This window comes from Trichomycterus rosablanca, chromosome 3 (genome assembly GCF_030014385.1).
Source record: "Trichomycterus rosablanca isolate fTriRos1 chromosome 3, fTriRos1.hap1, whole genome shotgun sequence".
NCBI lineage: Eukaryota > Metazoa > Chordata > Actinopteri > Siluriformes > Trichomycteridae > Trichomycterus > Trichomycterus rosablanca.
The window spans coordinates 41,814,956-41,840,038 of NC_085990.1; the positions used below are offsets into that span (position 1 = coordinate 41,814,956).

At 40.1% G+C, this 25,083-nt stretch overlaps 1 protein-coding gene across 1 annotated transcript in view; it reads right to left on the bottom strand.

Annotated features, from left to right (window-relative positions):
• The window catches only part of stt3b (STT3 oligosaccharyltransferase complex catalytic subunit B), a 69,590-nt gene that overhangs the window by 30,865 nt on the left and 13,642 nt on the right, over positions 1-25,083 (bottom strand). The window contains exons 2-4 of the mRNA XM_062991335.1: positions 15,287-15,395; positions 7,263-7,550; positions 1,575-1,640 (exon numbers count right to left, since the gene is read on the bottom strand). Coding sequence (XP_062847405.1) covers positions 1,575-1,640; positions 7,263-7,550; positions 15,287-15,395 — 463 coding nt within the window. The remainder of the gene's footprint in view (positions 1-1,574; positions 1,641-7,262; positions 7,551-15,286; positions 15,396-25,083) is intronic.

Here is a 25,083-nt window from a genome sequence, read left to right on the forward strand (position 1 = left end):
TTAGTATTTTAAACATTTCCTAGAGTTTCAGTTTCAATGAAAGTACAGTAATCAGAACAAACAAAACATTGTTCAGCCAGCTTGTTTTTAATAAATGGCTTAATGCAACGTCAGATCTATTTCACTGCTAGAACAAATTAGTATAGTTTATTCAAGATCTTAATAAAATCATTGGAATCAAATTGTCATTAAATGCATTTCTGACTAGAAAACTGCATAGTACAGTAGTACCTTGAAACTCGACGTCAATTGGTTCTGGGAGAGGTGTCGAGTTTAAAAGGTGTTGAGTTTCAAGGTATTTTTCCAATAAGGATGTAGGGAAACCTGTTAATGCGTTCCATGGTCCCGTGGAACTGCATATATTTTTGGCTAATGTAAAATAATGGGCTTGTTTTTGACACTTATACACTGAAAATAACACAAATATGATGTATAAAAAACACTAAAATACAATTAAAAACAGGTCAAATCAATATCAAAATACAATAAAACCTGCACTTTACCTTTACTTCTTTATTGTTTTCTTATGCTTCTTAATCGTGGAGATGCTTGATCTTGGAATACCGTATTCCATTCAGTAAAAGCACATTCACATGAGAAGTGACAAAACAGCTTTTGCGCTTTTCTGCTTTTTTCCACGTCAAGTTTTGTTTACCACCTGTGAATGCGCCTTTACTGAATGGAATACAATATTCCAAGATCAAGCATCTCCATGATTAAGAAGCATCAGAAAACAATAAAGAAGTTTAATTGTATCTGTGTTTCATTTAAATTTATTGTACTAAAACAATGAGTGAGGAATTTCATTAGTGGAGAGAACTTATGAGCAGTAATAATTAAGAAAAGTGTTCCTGTGTCGTTTTTTAAGTACATTCATCCACGTCAAGCTTTATTTATTTATTTTTTGTAATAAGCATTTTAAAGGTGATTCTCACAATTTCTTAGAACCCTGAGCTATATACAGGTTCGTCTCATATGCGCACTTTGATCACGTATTACCGCGCCGCTCAAGCAGAGCGCAGAACAAAGCGGCTGTTCATTGTTAATTTGAAATTAAGTAAAAAAAAATTTTTTTTTTTTTAAAGGCTGAAAAAGTACGTTAGCACACCAGAGTTGGGGTTTCGAATACATCGTATTGAATCTCAGCTCTGCCTTCCGACTGGGCTGGGTGGCATAAACAACGATTGGCTGTTGTTTATAGGGGTAAAAAGTCGGATCATAGGTCCTCATAACTGGTGCAACTGCGGCACCTGCTGGCTGACTGACGGTGCCTGCACAGGGCTGAGGAATAATGCTGATGGGGGTGTGGCCCTCCGTACACAGTGCCCATCAGTGTATGAACTTGACTCGTGCAGGTGAAAAATGCAGGCTTAACATGTCGAATTTATAGGAAGCATCGAGTTTAAGGGTACAAATTTCTTCCCGAAGGGCATCGAGTTTCAAATATTTCGAGTTTAGGGGACATTGAATGAAGTTGGACAAAGTATCTCTTGGAACAAGGTATCACTTGGAACAAGGTATCACTGTACACTAAAAAGGGGGAAAAGTCTGAAAAACTGTAGTGCAACACTTACCATATAGAAATAGGACAGGCAGCAGCCAATGGTCCAGAATACTGAGCCGGTCTTCACAGATTTCACCTGCCAACACAAGCCAAGCTTAATTAGCACTTACACTATATGACCTAAAATATGTGGAAACCATCCTAATTGTTGAGTTTAGGTGTTTCAGACACACCCAATGCTTCATCTTTGTTGCAACACTTTAAGGAAGGCCCTTTCCTGTTGCAGCATGACCGTAATCCTGAGTACATTTCATAAAGAGTTTCATAAAGACATGATCTAACATATTTGGTGTGAAGGACCTTTAGTAGTCTGAACAGAGATCCAACCTCAACCTTAATTAACAGCTGTGGGATGGATTAGAATGTCGATTTCAAGTCAGGCCTTCTTACTCAATATCAGTGCCTGCTCTTAAAGTGACCATGGGATAGGATGTCTCACAAGCTCAAGATGTGATGTCCACAGACATTTGACATACATTGGGATTAACAGAAATTGCTAGATTAATGGTCTTTCTCGAGACTGTAATGTAAATAAGGTCTAGGAATTAAACTATTTGATTTAATTACACCAGCTAGTCTGGGGCAAACAAGAATGGCACACACTCACCCGCTCAGATCACGTTTGCTCAATTTTCGTTGGTGGTTTTTATAACACTATGTTATCACATATAATATTCATGGCAGGTATCTGTGCTTTATGCTAGTTTAACTGGTCTTGTATTTTACACAGTGGAGTCACATTATTATGCACACTTCCTACTTTCGATAGCGGCAGCGCGTAGCTCATGAAGGAAGTCATGTTCCATGAGCTGGCTTGGTGGGTATATAAGGTGTCTGCACATATATCCCTTGCTGCCGTCATGGGTAAAATTGTCCCTGGGGCAGATGGGATCTTCCAGCAAGACAATGCGACATGTCACACAGCTAGAAATGTCTGAGTCTGACATTGGTTGGAAGAGCATGACCAAGACTTCCAAGTACTACCCTGGTCCTCTAATTCCACAGACTTGAACCCAATTAAGCATCTGTGAGACCACCTCAATAGTCGTGTTCGCTCTACGAATCCTCCAGCAGCTGTGGGATGCACTGCAGTCAGCATGGCTCCAGATACCTGTGACAACCTACCAGGACCAGCCGGTCTAGCTGCTGTTCATGCTGCACACTGCAGTTATTCTGGATATTAGCTGGTGGTCATAATAATGTGACTCGACTGTGTACATACACTGATCAGCCATAACATTAAAACCACCTCCTTGTTTCTACACTCACTGTCCATTTTATCAGCTCCACTTACCATATAGAAGCACTTTGTAGTTCTACAATTACTGACTGTAGTCCATCTGTTTCTCTGCATGCTTTGTTAGCCCCCTTTTATGTTGTTCTTCAATGATCAGGACCCCACAGAGCAGGTATTATTTAGGTGGTGGATCATTCTCAGCACTGCAGTGACACTGACATGGTGGTGGTGTGCTAGTGTGTGTGGTGCTGGTATGAGTGGATCAGACACAGCAGCACTGATGGGAGTTTTTAAACACCTCACTGTCACTGCTGGACAGAGTAGTCCACCAACCAAAAACATCCAGCCAACAGTGCCTCGTGGGCAGCATCCTGTGACCACTGATGAAGGTCTAGAAGATGACCAACTCAAACAGCTGCAATAATTGAGCGATCTTCTCTGACTTTACATCCACAAGGTGGACTAACTAGGAAAAAGTGTCTAATAGAGTGGACAGTGAGTGGACATGGTATTTTAAAACTCATACCAGCACCACACACACTAACACACCACCATCATGTCAGTGTCACTGCAATGCTGAGAATGATCCACCACCTAAATAATACCTGCTCTGTGGGGGTCCTGACCATTAAAGAACAGCATGAAAGGGGGCTAACAAAGCATGCAGAGAAACAGATGGACTACAGTCAGTAATTGTAGATCTACAAAGTGCTTCCATATGGTAAGTGGAGCTGATAAAATGGACAGGGAGTGTAGAAACAAGGAGGTGGTTTTAATGTTATGGCTGATCGATGTTTTCAGTGTTATATTATTTGGGAATTTAGGGATTATTTCTGTATTATCTTGGGTGAATATTTGTTTTAATGTATTGGGCGTAAGTAGTTTTTTGGATATGTTTTAGGGTGATGGATGTCTGGCATTCTTCGGGGTCTTCTCCTAGTATTGTATAGTATCTCCTAAGTGTTGGTGTGTCAATCTGAAATGGCCTATTTTATTTTTTGTTAAGATGTTCTACAGAAACGTTATGTAACGCTCTTGACCAGTGTCTGTATGATTTTAAGAACTGCACCCACAAACAGAATTATTACATTAGCAGGTGCACATGTATTTCTAATAAAGTGGCCAGTGAGTTACACAGGTTATGTCTACAGGTCGTGATTTATTAGAACAAAAACACCCATTTTAAAAAGTGCAATGCCGTGTTTTCTGTCAGACAGACGTTTGATTATGTTCATTCTGAAAAGAATTACAGCGCACTGTATGAAGTGTCACACAGAAAAGGTCCCTGCATAATAGAGATTTAGCAGCTTATCAAACTGTTCTGAGTCGTTAATAACACAGTTCCGACTCAGCACCTCAATCACTAACCAGATTTTATTTCTACACTGACATCCTTTATTTTTATGGTTCAATATTTTAAACTCAGCCAATATTTTATGAGAGCAAGACAATTTAAAAGGTCACTTTCTGGACTGTCCTTCTACTTTTAAACTAAATGAAATATGTATTATATTGCACATCTCAGTGGTGCTATCAGGCTGATGTCTGAGGGGGGAGGTGGAAGCCCTGCGATGGATTGGCGCCCCATATGTGGCACTCTTGCTTTGCGCTTAGTGTTTCCTGATGGAACTAAACCTACTGAAACTTTAACCAGAATAAAGAAATGAAATATTTACTAACCTGCGTAAGTGTTAAAAAAAGAAAAACTAGAAATGATTTAAGGCTAAATTCCATCACAAAGCCTCTACACACTGATCACATGAAATAAGCTGAGAAAACTTCATTTTGTTAAATGCGTAAATTTGGAATGCCCTGGAACATCAGGTGAACATGTTGACAGTGATCATTGACCATTCCTTTGCTTTCTAAGGCAGGGGTGTCAAACTCATTTTCACCAAGGGCCACATCTGCATTATCCAATAGTAATATACACTCATCAGCCATAACATTAAAACCACCTCCTTGTTTCTACACTCGCTGTCCATTTTATCAGCTCCACTTACCATATAGAAGCACTTTGTAGTTCTACAATTACTGACTGTAGTCCATCTGTTTCTCTGCATGCTTTGTTAGCCCCCTTTCATGCTGTTCTTCAATGGTCAGGACTCTCCCAGGACCACAACAGAGCAGGTATTATTTGGGTGGTGGGTCATTCTCAGCACTGCAGTGACACTGACATGGTGGTGGTGTGTTAGTGTGTGTCGTGCTGGTATGAGTGGATCAGACACAGCAGCGCTGCTGGAGTTTTTAAACACCTTACTGTCATTGCTGGACTGATAAAATGGACAGTGAGTGTAGAAACAAGGAGGTGGTTTTAATGTTATGGCTGATCATTGTACAGTACATGATTATATGCTATGCGACTTAAAGAATTTAATTTGCTAATCTCACACCTTAAATTTTGAATTTCATAGCAAATTGCATATTACAGGGGAAACGGCTCATTTCACAGCCATGAATTAGGTGAGGCATTACTCATAATTAGCTGTGTGAAAGTTAATGAGCTAAATTCAGTTTCTGGTGGATTCTGCAGGGTTTCTGAACATTCACTGGTTACTTTCACATCGTTGGTAGTTCTCAGCAAAGATTAATGACAGATTAGTTCAACTTAATAGCACATGAACCATTTGCTGCTCTCAAATAATGTGCCAGCTGTCTTAAACCGAATGACATGATTGATGGGTAAACTTTACTGTCAGCTTCCTGTGTAGTGATGAACGCTAGTCCCTGCTCTCTATGCAGTTTGAAGTCCTCTTCAAACTGAACGCTTTCATTCCCTACGGTTTGGCATCTCACTTAAAATGTATGAATTTTTCGTGTGTAGTCCACTTCACAGGAAACTACTGAGGTGATTAAAACACACCTTGTGTTTAACGTTCAAAGCAAGTCGTTCCTTTTATTTCTCCTACTAAACAGACTAGATTCATTTCTGCCATCAGCTAGTTGCAGAGGCCAAACTCGTAATGATTAACTGTGCAGTACTAACCTGTAAAAGCATACGGCACCCAGAGACCAATTAAGGAAAGAGAGAATTGGCCTACTTCATCTTCAACATAAATTAATTAAAGCAGGACTGTCGTGCCAGAAAATGCTTCGTCTTTGTCTTCTTGGTCAATACGTCTCTAAAACAATTATGCGCCAAAGTTTGCCAGGGCGGACTAATGTAGCGTGAAACTGTATTGACAATTTGAGACTCGAGGCATCTGTTTCGTTTTGAATTTTGTAATTGGATGCTTAAAAGGCCCTCGCCACTAAGTATTTTTCTTTCTTTCTTTATTTGGGTTTTTACATCGTTTTTAACATTATACACTGATCAGCCATAACATTAAAACCACCTTCTTGTTTCTACACTCACTGTCCATTTTACCACATAGGAGCACTTTGCAGTTCTTCAATTACTGACTGTAGTCCATCAGTTTCTCTACATACTGTTTTAACCTGTTTTCACCCTGTTCTTCAATGGTCAGGACCCCCACAGGACCAGCACAGAGTAGGTATTATTTGGGTGGTGGACTGCAGCACTGCAGTGACACTGACACGGTGGTGGTGTGTTAGTGTGTGTTGTGCTGGTATGAGTGGATCAGACACAGCAGTGCTGCTGGAGTTTTTAAATACTGTGTCCACTCACTGTCCACTCTATTAGACACTCCTACCTAGTTGGTCCACCTTGTAGATGTAAAGTCAGAGACGATCGCTCATCTATTACTGCTGTTTGAGTTGGTCATTTTCTAGACCTTCATCAGTGGTCACAAGACGCTGCCCATGGGGCGCTGTTGGCTGGATATTTTTGGTTGGTGGACTATTCTCTGTGCAGCAGTGACAGTGAGGTGGTTGAAAACTCCAGCAGCGCTGCTGTGTCTTATCCACTCATATCAGCACAACACACACTAACACACCACCACCATGTCAGTGTCACTGCAGTGCTGAGAATGATCCACCACCCAAATAATACCTGCTCTGTAGTGGTCCTGGGAGAGTCCTGATCATTAAAGAACAGGGTGAAAGCAGGATAACAAAGCATGCAGAGAAACAGATGGACTATAGTCAGTAATTGTAGAACTACAAAGTGCTTCTATATGGTTAGTGGAGCTGATAAAATGGACAGTGAGTGTAGAAACAAGGAGGTGGTTTTAATGTTATGGCTGATCGGTGTATGCGTCATTTAATTTGTTTATTTCATCTTGTTTTTATATTTTGGGGCCATTTTATATTTTAATGGCTGTAAGGTAGATTAAAACTGTTCTTGTGTTGCCTTGTCTAAGAGTTTCTTTTATGGTTTCAGGCGTGTGTACTTGTTTTTTCTTTGTGAATTTGGGGCATTCTATTAAAATGTGTTGTAGCATGGCAGGTGTTTGGCAGATTTCTTGCCACTGAATAACACACAAGCTGAAGAACACAAACAAAGAGCGTGATTGCACTGCAGTAACACTGTCTGACTAAGCGATGTGTTTCGTTACTCACCCAGAGATAGTAGGTAAACTGCAGAGCGAAGATGGCAATGCCTTCGTTATCGAAAGAACCAGCCACTGAACGAGAAATGTAACCGGGCACTATAGCGATGAAACAGGCCGCCATCAGTCCAGCTCCCTGATTCCACAACTCCCGCGTCAACAGGAAGGTGGAGATGGACGTCAGGCCGCTGAAGATCGGAGCCAGAAACACACACACATCCCGGATGTGCACGGTCATGTTGAGCAGGTTCAGGAGATAATGAATTAAACCTGCTGTCACCATGAGACCCGGGTACACCTGGAGAAACACCCACACACGGAGAGCAAATCATAACCAACATGAAATCAAATGATTTAATCTTATAAAGCGCAGAATTAGCTAATTACGTTTCTGATTTGTCGTCTGGATCAGGGGATCAAGAGACCCACATTTTGTCCATGATATTTACCGTGAACCGGGCAACACAAATAATGCATCAAAATGAAACACTAAACTAAATATACTTAATTAAAACAAATGGTGGCAATCTGGTCCCACTGTGGTTTACAAGAAGTCATGTAAAGCCTCCACAAGGAGTGTTAATTTACAAGTTCATTTTGTGTTTATGTACCTGTTAAAATGTGTTTATTTAATCATTATTATTTTTTTCTTTACCAGCCAAGGGTCGGGACCCAGGGTTTGAAAACTCTGGTCCAAATTAGGGCTGGGTGATTTTGCAAAAAAAAAAAAAAATCTCTTAAAATTATAACCGATTGTCGAGTACAATTTCGATTTTTTTTTTTTTTTTTTTTTTTTGTATAATGCAATTGAAGTAAGACTCAAATTTCTTTTTTTTTGCATTGTAATTTAAGACTTCAGAAGTGCAAAAATAGTAACAGCACCACCTATAATTATCCTTGTAAGGGACTCAAACTTTATAACAATAACGATATCACAATAATTAAAACAAAATAGAAATCTAAATTATCTATATGCTTTATAAGAATAGCTCACAAACAACTCTTATTTTAAATATTGTGCAGCAGAACCACCTTACAAAAAGTTCTTTACAGGTTTCTTAAAAGGAACACGAGCCTTTTTACTGTTTCCACCACTAAGTGAATCTGTATCAGTATCTACACTGGGGGGCATCAAGTAATCACTCAGCTCAGCTTTGATTTTGTCCTCTTGTGATTGGGGGGTGGAAGTTCTGCTTCTAACAACATGGACTACAAATCCCATGCGCTCACGGACTGTCACGTGACTGTCACATGTACCGGTCAGCCAATCCTGATCGGGCTCACAGTCTCCGGAGTTTTGATTCAGTTCGGCTATGTTTGATTCAGTGAATCTTAATTAAACTCTTCTGTTTGTGTCTCGTTTTGCCGATCGTGTTTGCGCTCCTTATTACTGAATCAAACCGTTACCGTGTATAATCCTTGTTGTCTTCCGTTTACTGTTTTAATCTATCCTCTGGTTTTGGACTTTACCTGATTTTGTACACTGTTTTGCCCTTTTTATATTAAATTTTCCCTGATTTATATTCCGCGAGCGTCTGGTCAGTTTCTGCTTCGTGACATTTTAATTAAAAGATAAAGTATGTAAACAATCGCGATTGTCACATTTCTAACATCGGGTGAAAACGTTCATGCGAATTAACCGAATTAATCGTGAAAATCGCCCAGCCCTAGTATAAACCATCATCTGCTTTAATAGGTTGACAATGTATGTACATTGCTTTAAGTAAAAAGCTCTGTTTACTATTGTAGCATTGGGGTCAGCAGAAAGACCATGTGATCTGGACATAATTCCATCCAGGTACACTTAAATTCAGATAGTCGGCACCCAGGTAGCGCAGTGGGATATTCCACTAGCACACCAGCGCCGAGATTCTGAACTCCTCGGTTCGAAACTCAGCGTTGCCACTGGTCGACCTGGCGCCATCTAGCGGGCATAATTGGCAGTGCCTGCAGGGAGGGACGAGCAATGAATCTTCTTGTTTTGCTCTGTACAATCTGGTCCCACTGTGGTTTACAAGATGGAACAAAGCCTCCACAAGGGGGTGATCGTATACAAGTTTATTTCGTGTTTCTGTGCTGTTATTTAATTATTATATAATTAATTATTTTTCTCGGCGACCCATTTTTTTTGGGTTGTTTTGAAAATCCCTGCCTCAGGCCACAGCTCTGCAGCACAAATGTTGAAACAAAGATGGTACACCTTTGACTAGGGATGTAACAATTCCCCACAATACTGTTAATAACCGATTAAAAAATTCCATGATTCAAATCGATTTGACATGTAAAATTAATCGATATTCACTTTAAACAGCAGAGGGTGCTGGCGCTATACACCACGCCTTGATGACGTCACAGGCGCTTTTCAGCCGAATTGGGCTTAATTGTTTTGCATAGTTTGTACCTATGTCAGAAATAAAAGGGCATTCATTATTTAGATAAATAAAAGATAATCACAAATACAGTATTTTTAAACTTTGTCATCATTTGTCTTCAATTTCAGTTAAAAAACAAATCAGGAAAAAAACGTATCGTGAACCCAGTATCGTGAATCGCATCGTATTGTGGGTAGAGTGTATCGTTACATGCCTACCTTTTACACAGTATACCTATGTCCATGCACATTTCCACTAAAATTTCCTGTACATGTTCTTTTTTTCATCTTGGGGGGTGGAGGCAGTTTAAGCCCTCAGAAAGACTGGTGCCCAGTACTGGGTGTTTCAACCTGGCGCGCAGTGTTCCTAATAGAACCGAAGCAGCCAGAGCTGGTCAATGAGGTCTGCACAGGGATTGTAAATAATGGGCCATCTCTCGGTACATGATACTAATCTGTGTGCACACACCTCAGACATAGCGGTTTTATTTATTTATTTGTTTGTTTTAGGCCTTACACAGTGGTTATATTTACAGCAGGCACTGCCAATTATTATGCCCACCAGATGGTGCCCAGCCGACCGGTGGCAACACAGAGTTTCGAACCGAGGGGTTCAGAAACTCTGTGCTGGTGTGCTAGCGGAATATCCCACTGCGCCACCTGGGCGCCCTCAGTTAGTATACATTTGATTGAAACGGGTATATGTCAGGTATCACAGAGTGGAGGAGCTTCTACTTTTGTAAGATGTGTGTGTGTGTTAACATAGCAGTTGGCTACAACAAGCATGTCGAATACGGTGTGTTAGGTATGGCCCTCCTCCGTCAGTGTAGGGGTCTGCTGAGGTGAGTGATATATTTGGGTAATTGGACACAATCAGTTTGGGGGGGGGGGGGGGGGGGGGCATAAATAGAATAAAAACCAAGAAAATGAAATGAAATGAAGCAATTACAGGAAAGTACATGATGATGCAGTCGATAACAGCTAGACATGATTAACCACCAAATCAGGCCAGTTTAAGTAAAACTATGGAGTGGTTGTAATGAAAGTGGAGAGTTGTGGTACAAATCATTAAGGGGGAAAAGTGAGAAAGATGTATTTCCTATAGCTCCCGTTTCTCCTCCATTAGATCTGCAGGCTGGAAATGAAAGAGCATATAGCATCTGCTGTAAACGGCAATAACCGCAGTTACTGGGATCCATCTTTTTCAAACCCCTACAGCTCCCATGGCCAAGCTGTCAAGTACTGAAAATGCTCACATCAGAGCATTTCAAAGCCTAGCATAGCCAAGAGATCAGCTCATTACCTCAGTCATGCTACGCTTATATCAGCATTTCTCCACCTTTTTTCTCTTAGACCACCCTGAGTTAAAAAAATTTAAGTCAAAAATTCTCTAACCCCCTTCACACAGGTGATATTCTTCTTACGCTTTCAGCAAGGACGATACTAGTACAGTGGTACCTCGAAACTCAACATCAGTTGGTTCTGGGACTGGCGTATTTTTCCCCCATAAGGATGTTTGGGAAACCTGTTAATGCGTTCCATGGTGCCGTGGACTTGCATATATTTTTGGCTTATGTAAAATAATGGGGTTGTTTTTGATGCTTATACACTAAAATAACACAAATATAAAAACACTGAAATAAAAGCTGATTCTTACAATTTCTCAGAACCTCGAGCTATAACACAAGTTTAAAAGTGAAACAGTGAGAAAAATCCAGCTAAACACAGATACATGTGGAGCTTTCAGAGTGAATCTGACAGTTATTCCACATAAATGCAGTTTCGTCTCATATGCACACTTTGATGACGTATTACCGCACCGCTCAAGCCGAGCGCTGAACAAAGCGACTGTTCATTGTTAATCATTGTTAATTTGAGATTAGGGGACATCGAGTTACAAGGTACCACGGTATATATCTCGGTATTTTCTGATTTAGTTTGATGCAGAGGGTTTACTGCTAGAGTTTGATTAACTGGTGGTGGGAGCTTCCCTACTTGGGTCTACTTCAGCAGGATCTGTATTGAGAACTGAATCTGAATCATTCGTAGTCCACACCTATACACCTTTGCACTTTTAAGATGGGCGAATCAAATATTTGTCCATTCTCAAAGAGTCATCGTAGACCATAGGAAGTGTAAAACTTATATGATTTATATGTTTGCCAACAGCCTATTGAATTTCACGTCACATGTGTAACTACTTTTTTTTTTTAATAAAACACAACAGTACCCCCGATCCGAGCGACTGAGGAGAGATATCTAGCATGTTGAATATCTGGATCAGTCGGCTGCGACTGGCAACGAGTGTGGTGAAAAGGATAAAATAGTTTCAGAATACATCAACACACACACAAGCTTTACAATATTTGTGAACTTATCGTCCACGCCAAACCATAACACCAACACTGCATTACAAAAAAATATTTATTAACCTCCAACTCACTACAGAACAGACAATTCCTGCTGGTCGTGTCGCCAAATCCAAACGGATTCATTTATTTTTCTCTTTGATTTTACGCTGCACATCAGCGCACAAACAGCTTTGATCGCTCGCTACTTGTTGACGTGTATTTTTGGACGTGGTATCATTAAACATTGTCATGTTTTCATGACAAAATGTAGTTTGGGAGACCAGAGAAGCTCGCCTGCGATTCCAGTTGGTGATAGATCATGTAGTGTGAAACCCCCCATCACCGATCAGTCGTGTAGTGTGAAAGCCACAACGACTTGAAAGACAGATATCAACAGATCCAGTTGTGTAGTGTGAACTGTACAGTGACCTGATGACTTGAAAAGTCGTGTAGTGTGAACTTGGCATAACTTGTACCATGCCATCCAAGTGACCACAGCAACTAAGATGGGAAGAATGTTAAATCCAAGACAGATATTTAAGCACATCTAAATATAGCTTTTATTTTGAAGCCGCTTTTTTATTTATTTATTCATTTATTTATTAGGATTTCAACGTCATGTTTTACACTTTGGTTACATTCATGGCAGGAACGGTAGTTACTCATTTCACAAGATTCATCAGTTCACAAGTTTAATGTCAAACACAGTCATGGACAATTTAGTGTCTCCAATTTACCTCACTTGCATGTTTTTGGACTGTGGGAAGAAACCAGAGCTTCTAGAGGAAACCCACACAGACATGGGGAGAACATGCAAACTCGGAGGACCCTACCTGGGGATTGAACCAAGGACTTTCTTGCTGTGAGGCGACAGTGCTACCCACTTAGCCACCATGCTGCCCCAAGACAGGGAGTTACTCATTACACAAGATTCATGTTTACACACGTTTGATGTCAAACAGTCATGGATAATTTAGTATCTCCAATTCACCTCACTTGCATGTCTTTGGCTATTGTCTATTTTGGCTATGGCTATTATCATGGCTGAATAAAAGGTTCCATCTTTAAAAAGTCAAAGCGGGGGTTGATCTGTTTCCTCACAGGAATTCATAAAGACTTTATATGGATTAGGGTGTTGTTTGAGTAACTGTGAGGGTGTAGAGTTCAATTGATTTTTTTCATATCTTATATGGCGTTTTAAGTCATATTGTTAGTAAGAATTTAAGCAGTTTTTTTGGGGTGGACTGATGAAGATTCCTTTGTAGTTTTTATTCTGGTGTTATTCATCTTTTGGCATGCATAGAGAATGTGTTAAACAGAAATACTTGCTCCACAGAGAGGGCAAGCGGGGTTCTGGTCTCCCTTTAGCAGGTAGTTATGAGTAAGTTTGGTGTGTCCAATTCATTATCTGGTGTAAATTGTCCCATTGTACAAAAAGTGAATGTAAAATAATTCCACATTACTGCTGCACTACCCGCCTCATGCAGGTGAAAAGAAGCGGTTGGCAAATGCCCCCATGTTAGTGGGGGTGTGTTAGGTACGGTCACCTCGGTCAGTGTAGGTGTCTGCAGCAGAAGAGGAGTAACAAGTGGGGAACTGGGTATGACTAAAGGGTGAGGGGGCTTCTTCATTCATTTTTTATATTTTTTATGAGATGCTATATGATTGTTGCTTAACGAACATCTGTCGACTAAGGACAGAAGAAATACCACAATACCATTGCACTACAGCCTCTGCTGGCTGGTCAATGGTGCCCGTACAGAGACTGGCAATAATAGAGATCAGCGCATGAGTCTCTGGATGCAATACTGATCCCTGAGTGAACCCGCCTCATGCAGGTGAAAAGAAGCTGTTGGCAAATGTCAGACACATGTTACTGGGGTGTGTGTTAGGTGTGGCCACCTAGGTCAGGGTAGGGGTCTGCAGCAGTAGAGGAGTGATAAGTGGGTAATTAGATATGACTAAACTGGGAGAAAAAGGGGGAAATGCAAAAATAGAATGCAGAAAAGGGTGGAACTTGTTCATTCATTTTTATGAGATGCTATGTAATTGTTGCTTAACGGATATCTGTCGACTAAGGGCGGTTAAAACTTATTTATTTATTTGGGGTTTAACGCCATGTTTAACATTATACACTGATCAGCCATAACATTAAAACCACCTTCATGTTTCTACACTCACTGTCCATTTTATCAGCTTCACTTACCATACAGAAGCACTTTGTAGTTCTACAATTACTGACTGTAGTCCATCTGTTTCTTTGCATGCTTTGTTAGCGCCCTTTCATGCTGTTCTTCAATGGTCAAGGGTGGTGGATGATTCTCAGCACTGCAGTGACACTGACATGATGGTGGTGTGTTAGTGTGTGTTGTGCTGGTATGAGTGGATAAGACACAGCAGTGCTGATGGAGTTTTTAAACACCTCACTGTCACTGCTGGACTGAGAGTAGTCCACCAACCAAAAATATCCAGCCAGCAGTGTCCTGTGACCACTGATGAAGGTCTAGAAGATGACCAACTCGAACAGCAGCAATAGATGAGCGATCGTCTCTGACTCTGGACCAACTAGGTAAGAGTGTCTAATAGCGTGGACAGTGAGCGGACACAGCACTGCTGTGTCTTATCCACTCACACCAGCACAACACACACTAACACCACCACCATGTCAGTGTCGCTGCAGTGCTGAGAATGATCCACCACCCAAATAATACCTGCTTTGTAGTGGTCCTGGGAGAGTCCTGACCATTGAAGAACAGCATGAAAGGGAGCTAACAAAGCATGCAGAGAAACAGATGGACTACAGTCAGTAATTGTAGAACTACAAAGTGTTCTACACTGGTTTTAATGTTATGGTTGATTGGTGTATGTGTCATTTAATGGCAAAAACAGGTATTATGTTACTGTCTGTTTATTTTATCTTGTCTTTACATTTTGGTCCATTTTATTTTTTCATTGTTATGGTTGTAAGGTAGGTTAAAACTGTTCTTGTGTTGTCTTGTGTAAGAATTTCTTTTATGGTTTCAGGCATGTGTACTTGTTGTCTTTCCTTGGTGTATTTGGGGCATTCTACTATATGACCTGGTCAGGATGGTTAAAAAAAAATGGATGGAAAAAGGAACAAATTCTATGAAGTGATAAAACATGAGATTGAACCTTTTAGCAGCAATGCACAGAAATATTGGTCTTGGATGAAAATCAAACCCCATTTCCCCAACCATAAACCAGAAATCATTTTACAAAAAAAGTGCAGAAATAAAATGAAAGAGAAAAGCTTCAGTATAAACATGGCCTTTAGGTTTTCAGTATTCTCACCGTGCCTCCGACGATCCTGCCGAGTGGATACCATGCCCTCTCGTCAAACCAGTTGAGGAATTCATAAAAGCCATTAGTGCTGAGGTGATGAGTTGACCTGTAGTTGAACCTGTCGAGAGGCAGAAAAACAGAGTAAGAAGCTGGAGATTAAAAGATACAGCAGTGTCGATGGAGTACAGCCGAGCGGTGCTAAAATAGAATGGGTTATAAAAATGCAGATTTGCAAATGCAAACAGTGTAGGAGTTTTACCTCACAAAATCTGAGAAAATAATAGGCCACCTCGCATTGCATATTTTGTAATTGGGACACAAAAATCGGTACAACAATACCCTTTGCCAAGCTCTTGTTCCTGAAATGGTCCATTCTCACGTCCAGTAGACCCCCTTGAATTACAAACGGTTTACCATAAGAACATTACGGTTACGACCGATCTTTTTCAACGTAACGTCTGAACAAATTTCGGATTGCGAACAGAAATTCGCGAAACACGTGACGTCACGAACAAGTTGACTCCGACTGTCTCTCTCTCTCGCTCTCTATGTATATATATATATGTATATATATATACATATATATACACACAACAATATACTGTATATATACAATATATATACTGTATATTTATACAACGGGTAGTTCCGACCTTACAATCTGATTGGTTGAGAAGCGTTCTAAACGTGCTGATATTCGGGATAAGAGCACGGTCTTTTCACACCACAATGGTATTACTCCGCTGACGCGTTGCCATTAACGACAAGCTTCATGTACACAAACACGCACGCAGGCAACACAGCCTTTTTTTCCCGGTCGCGTTTTAAATCCGTTATCTGATATACAATCTAGCGCACTGTGTAGGGAACATAAATCAATTGTCTAATTCCCTATCTAGTGCACTATGTAGGGAACATATATCCATGATCTGATACACAATCTAGTGCACTATGTAGGGAACATTAATGTGTTTGTAACACGAACAGTTAGTTAAGCCAGTTAGCAGCTCCTAGTAGTTCTGTTTTCATCCATAACCTTTGGTGTGTGCGAGAGGTTTTTTTATTTCTTTTTTTCCCTTCAGAGGTTCTTGCCTTCTTCTTCTTGTTGTTCTGACCTCCCTGAAATGAGTTTTTGCAACTTGGGATGTCTGCTTTGTAGTGTTAAACTTTATATTCATTGTGGAACTACTTTTTGGCGGAAGGTATTGTCAATATTTAAGCAATAGAACACTCGAGGTCGTGTGTTATTGCGAATAACATCACGGCTGTGATGATCTACGGCACTCACCTTCGGTTCGTGCCTGCGACCAAATCACAGCCGTGATGTTATTCGCGATAACACACTCCCTCTCGTGTTCTATTGCTTAAATATATATATATACTGTGAGCAAACATTCGGACAGCGGATGGTGTTTTTCAGGTGTTTTCTTAATATTTTGTAAAATTCTATATTAAAATGTCCACAAAGAATGTGCAGAGGAAGCGTAGTGGTGAGAAAATGAAATCACTATTTGTTGTGTTGTATAATTACTCCTGCCAGTAGCTGTCACTGTGTATCAGACAGAGGGGACAGTGAGTGAGAGAGAAGAAGGAATTCGGCTCAGTAAAGTATTCTTTCTTTCGTGCAATTACACCTACAAAATACAACACTATTGAAATAAAGAAGGAAATAATAGAGAAATATGAGAGTTATTGTTGTTTCTGGTAGATACATTTTATAAAAAAGAAGGAAATGTATTATGGTGTATAGTACAGCACACGCACTGTACTGAAATGTGAAAAGTGTATTATTGTTTATTACAGGAATGTCTATTCTATAATTTAAGGGAAAATATAGTTGTATTTATAACAAAAAAAGACCATTTAAGACATTAGAGAGGTCAGGTAAGGGGGTGGTTTGGGGGGTCTGGCACAGATTAATTCTATTTACATGATTTCTTATGGGAAAAATAGGTTTAACTAACGAACATTTTGACTTAAGAACCAATTAAATTCGTAAGTCAAGGGTCCACTGTACAGCCAAAGAAGAAAGGGTTCACAGAAATAAAATTACAAAAGGTCTAAAGCGAATTTAAAAAAATATATAGCCAGACAGCAGGAGATAAAACACAACCCCCTCCCCCTTCAACCTTGAATAAAATAAATGCAGAGCTGGAAGCACGTCAGCTGACCTGATGAACTCGAATAGTTATATAATTTGCATTTTATACATTACACTGGCAGGCACAGAAGCTAATTTAATATGCATTCAATAAGGCACTAGAGACAAAAAGAGTAGGCTAGCTACTTGAGTGGGCAGTGGATTAACCCCAATAGCAATAAATAGAAACCATGGCCGAGATGTTTCTGAGCTTGTGAAATTGCATCAGTGAGGTGTGATAATAATGGCTCTAGGTCAGTGGTGGGCAAACTACGGCCCGCGGGCCACATACGGTTAAGCTGTTTAATCCAGCCCGCTGAGTATTTACAAAGTTGTCCAAAAACCGCATTAACCCCTTAAACCGCTTGTTCGCAACACAGAGCTTCCATTCAGATTGCAGCCGAGAAAGCGTAGGTGTTCCCCCAATGCCGGTTTGTGTTTATTTAATAAGTTCCTAGGAACCTTTTGCAAGCATTGGTTTCTCGTAGGACCGGTAGGAGTGGGAACTACAGTGTATCACAAAAGTGAGTACACCCCTCACATTTCTGCAGATATTTAAGTATATCTTTTCATGGGACAACACTGACAAAATGACACTTTGACACAATGAAAAGTAGTCTGTGTGCAGCTTATATAACAGTGTAAATTTATTCTTCCCTCAAAATAACTCAATATACAGCCATTAATGTCTAAACCACCGGCAACAAAAGTGAGTACACCTCTTAGTGAAAGTTCCTAAAGTGTCAATATTTTGTGTGGCCACCATTATTTCCCAAAACTGCCTTAACTCTCCTGGGCATGGAGTTTACCAGAGCTTCACAGGTTGCCACTGGAATGCTTTTCCACTCCTCCATGACGACATCACGGAGCTGGCGGATATTCGAGACTTTGCGCTCCTCCACCTTCCGCTTGAGGATGCCCCAAAGATGTTCTATTGGGTTTAGGTCTGGAGACACGCTTGGCCAGTCCATCACCTTTAACCTCAGCCTCTTCAATAAAGCAGTGGTCGTCTTAGAGGTGTGTTTGGGGTCATTATCATGCAGGAACACTGCCCTGCGACCCAGTTTCCGGAGGGAGGGGATCATGCTCTGCTTCAGTATTTCACAGTACATATTGGAGTTCATGTGTCCCTCAATGAAATGTAACTCCCCAACACCTGCTGCACTCATGCAGCCCCAGACCATGGCATTCCCACCACCATGCTTGACTGTAGGCATGACACACTTATCTTTGTACTCCTCACCTGATTGCCGCCACACATGCTTGAGACCATCTGAACCAAACAAATTAATCTTGGTCTCATCAGACCATAGGACATGGTTCCAGTAATCCATGTCCTTTGTTGACATGTCTTCAGCAAACTGTTTGCAGGCTTTCTTGTGTAGAGACTTCAGAAGAGGCTTCCTTCTGGGGTGACAGCCATGCAGACCAATTTGATTTAGTGTGCGGCGTATGGTCTGAGCACTGACAGGCTGACCCCCCACCTTTTCAATCTTTGCAGCAATGCTGACAGCACTCCTGCGCCTATCTTTCAAAGACAGCAGTTGGATGTGACGCTGAGCACGTGCACTCAGCTTCTTTGGACGACCAACGCGAGGTCTGTTCTGAGTGGACCCTGCTCTTTTAAAACGCTGGATGATCTTGGCCACTGTGCTGCAGCTCAGTTTCAGGGTGTTGGCAATCTTCTTGTAGCCTTGGCCATCTTCATGTAGCGCAACAATTCGTCTTTTAAGATCCTCAGAGAGTTCTTTGCCATGAGGTGCCATGTTGGAACTTTCAGTGACCAGTATGAGAGAGTGTGAGAGCTGTACTACTAAATTGAACACACCTGCTCCCTATGCACACTTGAGACCTAGTAACACTAACAAATCACATGACATTTTGGAGGGAAAATGACTAGCAGTGCTCAATTTGGACATTTAGGGGTGTAGTCTCTTAGGGGTGTACTCACTTTTGTTGCCGGTGGATTAGACATTAATGGCTGTATATTGAGTTATTTTGAGGGAAGAATAAATTTACACTGTTATATAAGCTGCACACAGACTACTTTTCATTGTGTCAAAGTGTCATTTTGTCAGTGTTGTCCCATGAAAAGATATACTTAAATATCTGCAGAAATGTGAGGGGTGTACTCACTTTTGTGATACACTGTATATTCGATTCATGGAAGCGAACTTGTCGGATAGTGACTCGTGCATTTTGCGGCTGCAAATTTGGAGAAATTGTCCAATTTGATGCAGGTTGTGCTAAGATAAAAATACGTACCACCTTATTAATTGCTTCTACAGCTGACATATTGGAATAGATTTCATGTGACGAATATTTTTTCTGTTATTTGAAGTTTTCTGGGGGTTTTTTACCATTTATGCTTGTCGCAATCTTTATTACTTAGATTTTACATGAGTTTCACATGTAATTTATATTAGTTCCAAACACCCACACCCACCCGGCCCGTCTGTCAAATTTTAAAACCCAGTGTGGCCCCTGAGCCGAAAAGTTTGCCCACCCCTGCTCTAGGTGAAAGTGGAAATTACTGACACTTGGTCCACAATTTCTTCAAGGTCTTTAAGGCCTGTTTAGCGCTCGAGTATTTTTCTCTGGTGGAAACAAAGCCCGGGTATTTTTCTGAACATTTGAATTAACACTTGGTTTGAATTTACTATTTTAATGCAGACAATTTTTTTTCATTCTGTACTAAAAACTAAACATTATAAAATTTAAAATGTATGTATAAACATAAGAAAAATAAGAAAAAAATAAGAAAATAAATACTTTTTTAAATACACTCCATTTAATTTTTTTCTCCAATTTTTTCCCCCCAAATTTCTCCCCTAATCTAGTCGTATCCAATTACCCTGATTGCGTTACGCTTCACCTCTACCGATACAACCCTTTACTGCTGACTGAGGAGCTTCACAACTGAAACACACCCCCTCCAACATGTGTGCATTACCGACTACATCTTTTCACCTGCATGAGGCGAGTTAATATGCGGATCAGCCTTGTGCAGGTGCCATCAATCAGCCAGCAGAGGTCATAATTGCACCAGTTATGAGAAGCCCTGGTCCGGCTAATCCCACCCTGTGAACAACAGCCAATCATTGTTCATGCAGCTTCCCAGCCCAGCCGGATGGCAGAGCTGAGATTCGAAACGATGTATTCGCAATCCCAGCTTGTGTATTTTTACCGCTACGCCACCTGAGCAGCTTGAGTTAATTTTTTAACCAGCACTTTATCCTGGTCAGGGTTGTGTTGTTTCTGGCTAACCTGGAATCACCTAACGCAATCTAGTGACACACCCCAGAAAAGGGTGCCAGTTATCATCTTCCCTCAGTCAGAGCCAATCATGTTTGTATGTAGATGCCTGACCGGCTGACAGCACTGAGGGGATTCGAATCTTATATTCCAGGTGTGATGGAGTAGTGTAATTTACCGCTGTGCCAACTGAGTGCTCAAAAATCAATAATAATGGACCTCACGTTTGCCAAAACGTAAAACTGTTGGATTTTATATCCAGACGCTGCTCAAGTAACTCTGATCAGGTGGTTAGTTAATAGCTGGGTCAGGCATAAAGACATGCTTGTATACTACACCGATATCAGCCAGTATGGGGGGTGCTGGGTTGATGGTCAGCCTAGCAAACAACAGACTTACAACTGTATTTTAAAAGCAGCAAAAAAACGATTCCCAGCTTTTTAGCTCATACACCATTACCAATTATGTACTGACACAATAACATCGCCTCTTTTTTGTACAGGCATACTTTAGTTTGAGAAAACTACATTTATTTCATTATATTAGAATTGTAATGTTATGTTTTACACTTTGGTTTATGGCATGTTCATGACAGAACAGGTGGTTACAGGTTACACATCAGTTTAATGTCAGACATGTCCAAATGCTTTGGACTGTAGGAGGAAATCATTGTACTGTAGAGATGAGAACATGCACACTCCACACAAAAGGACCCAGACAATTCCACCTGGGAATCAAACCCAGTGCTACCCACCGAACCACCGCCCAAGAACACAACAGTAAAGCTCTATACTGTTACCCATCTCATACAGACCTGTTTCAATACTGATGAGAGCTTTGCTGTACACACTAATGCGTCTGACGCATCTAGATCTTTTAAGGTTTTTATTATGCTTTTGAAGCTAAATATTGATTCTTGGAAGGGCATTTGAATAATTTATTTCTCATTGTTCATCACAGCTGATTTAATCCTACTCTTCCAACAGCATAACATCCGGGTAATCAATACTTAACAGCAAGTACAGTGGTTTTCATTTAAACCAGACTTAAAGATGATGTTGCCTAACGGCTTAAAGCGTGTCTTTCTTAAAACACACATCAGAGACTAAGCCTTCTATTAATTATAAATGGTTCAGTTGTGATTTAAATGCACACAGACAATCGTGTGATTGTAACTCTAACAGTATGTTTACAAAGTCAATCGTCAATCAAAGTACATTTCTAGATTTCCAATGTGAAAAGCTCACATTCTAAAGCTCATGTAAATCACTACCCCACACAGAATGATGAATAATACATGTAGGGCTAGGTGAAAGGGTCAGATTGATGTTTTAGTTTGTAGGCCAGCACCAGGAACAACATTTAAACAAAAGACAATCTAAAATGTCTATTTAAAATGTGTGTTTATTTAATTTCTGTTACATTTAAACAAGCCTATTGCTGTCAGCATAAACTGGCAGCACTCAGAGAGTGATCTGGCAACCCACTGAAGTCTAATAGCTCTGTAAGTGGGAGTAGCAGGAGGTCTGTATTTGTTTGAGCATTTGGAAGATCGAACAATGTTGGGCCGCCAGGGCAGAGCAGAATTTAGAGGGCAGATCAGTCAAGTTTTTTCCCTCACCAACTTTGGCACATAATACCCTTATGGATGCGGAAGCAAAAAAGAGTTTTAATGCGAAGTTACAACATACCGCATTAAATCAAATCCTCAATGTACCAAATTTCCTCAAAAGTCAAATTTACAAAAACACACCCGCCAACACAGAAGTCTAACTTAGGTCTTACTGGTTACACAAGATTCATCAGTTCAAGTTTAATGTTAAACACAGTTCATCTCACTTGCATGTCTTTGGACTGTGGGAGGAAACCCACGCAGACACGGGAGAACATGCAAACTCCACACAGAAAGGACTTCTTACTGTGAGGCGACAGTGCTACCCACACCAATGAGACAAACTGTTCTTGAGCATCCTCTCGTCACCACAGCTACCTGCCTGTCCTCCCTCACCACATCCATAAAGCTCCTGCCTGGTGGCTCCATCGTTGGCAATTTGTAGAGCTGTTGTTGCTCCAAAACGCTTCATATTTTGAAGCTGCTGTTTTAATTGGTCTATAGCTGCAATCACGGGATTGTAAGATGGTGAAAGAGCTGTGATTAAATGTTACAGCATACGGCATTAAATCAAATCCTCAAAGTACCACCTAAAAGTGAATTTACAAAAACACACCCGCCAACACACCAACACAGACGTCTAAGGCTGTGTTTAATATCACTACTGCATACTGCACTTAGTATATACTGTATACTGCATGCAGGTCCCCATAGTGGTATGCAGTATAGTATTGAGTATGCAACAAAAGCAAACCATACTACAGGGCACACAAACGTATGGACATTCCTCCCACTTTTTTTAAATGGCATTTCGAAACGGCCCGTGTTGCATGACAATGCAGTATAGCGTGAAAACAGCTCTGGTTGCATACTGGAAATTTTGGCCGGAATAAAAAGTCATCCGGGTATCCATCACGTGCAGGGGAAAAAATCATTCTGGTTGCACTCTGTATATTCTGTACACTATTTTAAACACAGCCTAAATGTGTGTTAAGCCTGACTATCATCATGATGATCACAAATGTCTAAATAAAGAACAGTATGTGTGTGCGATCTACAGTACTAAACAGATTTTACTTTTTAGTATGTACTTGTTTTACGGCTTGGGCATGGAACTGAATACACTGTAGAAAATAATAATAATAATAAGCAAAAGGATCTATGCAGAGTAATAAACATGCATCTTGTAAATCTTGATGCATAAAATAAACATGCATCTAGAAATTTTGCTCCTAAACAACATAAAAAAAACTGTCTAACAGCACAATTTTAGACTCGACTTCAGGCAACACTATAGGCCTGATTAACCCTGATGTCTGAATTGGAAGAATGATATTTCTGTCTTCCCTATTAGTTAAAGCAATACCAGCAATGAAGGGTGTATGTACGATCATGTACAGAAGAAGGTTCTTGATGATCTCCTAAAGGCACACTGATCTGCCCAAAGATAGAGGGTGAAAAATGCAGTGGCCTGCATTGTGTCAGTGAAAGCATCTACTAGCACTTTGCGACCCAAATTGGTAACCGTCATGTAATGAATCATTCTGGTTGCATACTATAATCTACTGTTTACTATTTTAAACACAGCCTAAATGTGCATTAGGCTGAACTATCATTATGCTTTTGTTCTTTATTATAATAAAATACAATCATATATATATATATATTAGGGCTGTCAAATGATTAAAATTTTTAATCGCGATTAATCTCAGAATTTCATATAGTTAATCGCGATTAATTGCATTAAATAAAATCTGTGTAAATGTTATAGAAAACAAGGTTTTTTAAGTGAAATGTTACCATTAAAATGGTGAACACATTTTATGCTAAATGTACTAATGTTAAAAACTGCTGGGACAAGAGAAAACTGTAAGGGAGTTTTATTCACTCACATACTGGGCAGTAATACTATCCAGCAGAGACCCTTGACTTCGTATAAATGTCAGATTGTAGGTTAGAATTTCTCCATCAGCAAACATTGTAGATCAGCGGTGCTTTAGGTGGGATAAGGCGTAGTTATTGTAACAGACTTTTCTGTGCTTGTATCGTGACAATGGTTTGATGGACGTTTCTACACGAAGTGAGTGTGTTTTGACCCTTTGGGGCTTCCATAGTTCATGGACTAGCGTGCTTGACTCCGGTATTCAGTGCCGTAACAGAATAAGTTAATAAAGTGTTTTGCTCCCGACAACTTGTGAATATACTGTGTATTTATTTCTTTATTATGCAAGTGCATCCCTACGATGCTCAGTTATATTATTTTAACAAACCGCAAATGAACAACGGTGGCAAGTCCGACATTAAAACGTTGGTTCTACCAGTCAAGTCTCAACATGAACTAGAATCTGCGTTAACGGCACTATTTTTTTAAATCGCGTTAAATTGAGATCGCGTTAATGCGTTATTATCGCGTTAACTTCGACAGCCCTAATATACATATGTATATTATTTATTTATATATATATATATATATATATATATATATATATATATATATATATATATATATATATATATATATATATATATATATATATATATATATATATATATATATATATATAAAAAGAACAGTATCTATTGAATAGATTTCAGTTTTTAATATGTACTATTTTTAAGAATTGGGCATGGAACTAAATACACTTTAGACAGCAATAATAAGAGGCGCCCAAATGGCGCAGCGGGATATTCCGCTAGCACACCAGCGCCAAGATTCTGAACTCCTTGGTTCGAAACTCAATGTCGCCACCGGTCGGCTGGGCGCCATCTAGCGGGCATAATTGGCAGTGCCTGCAGCAG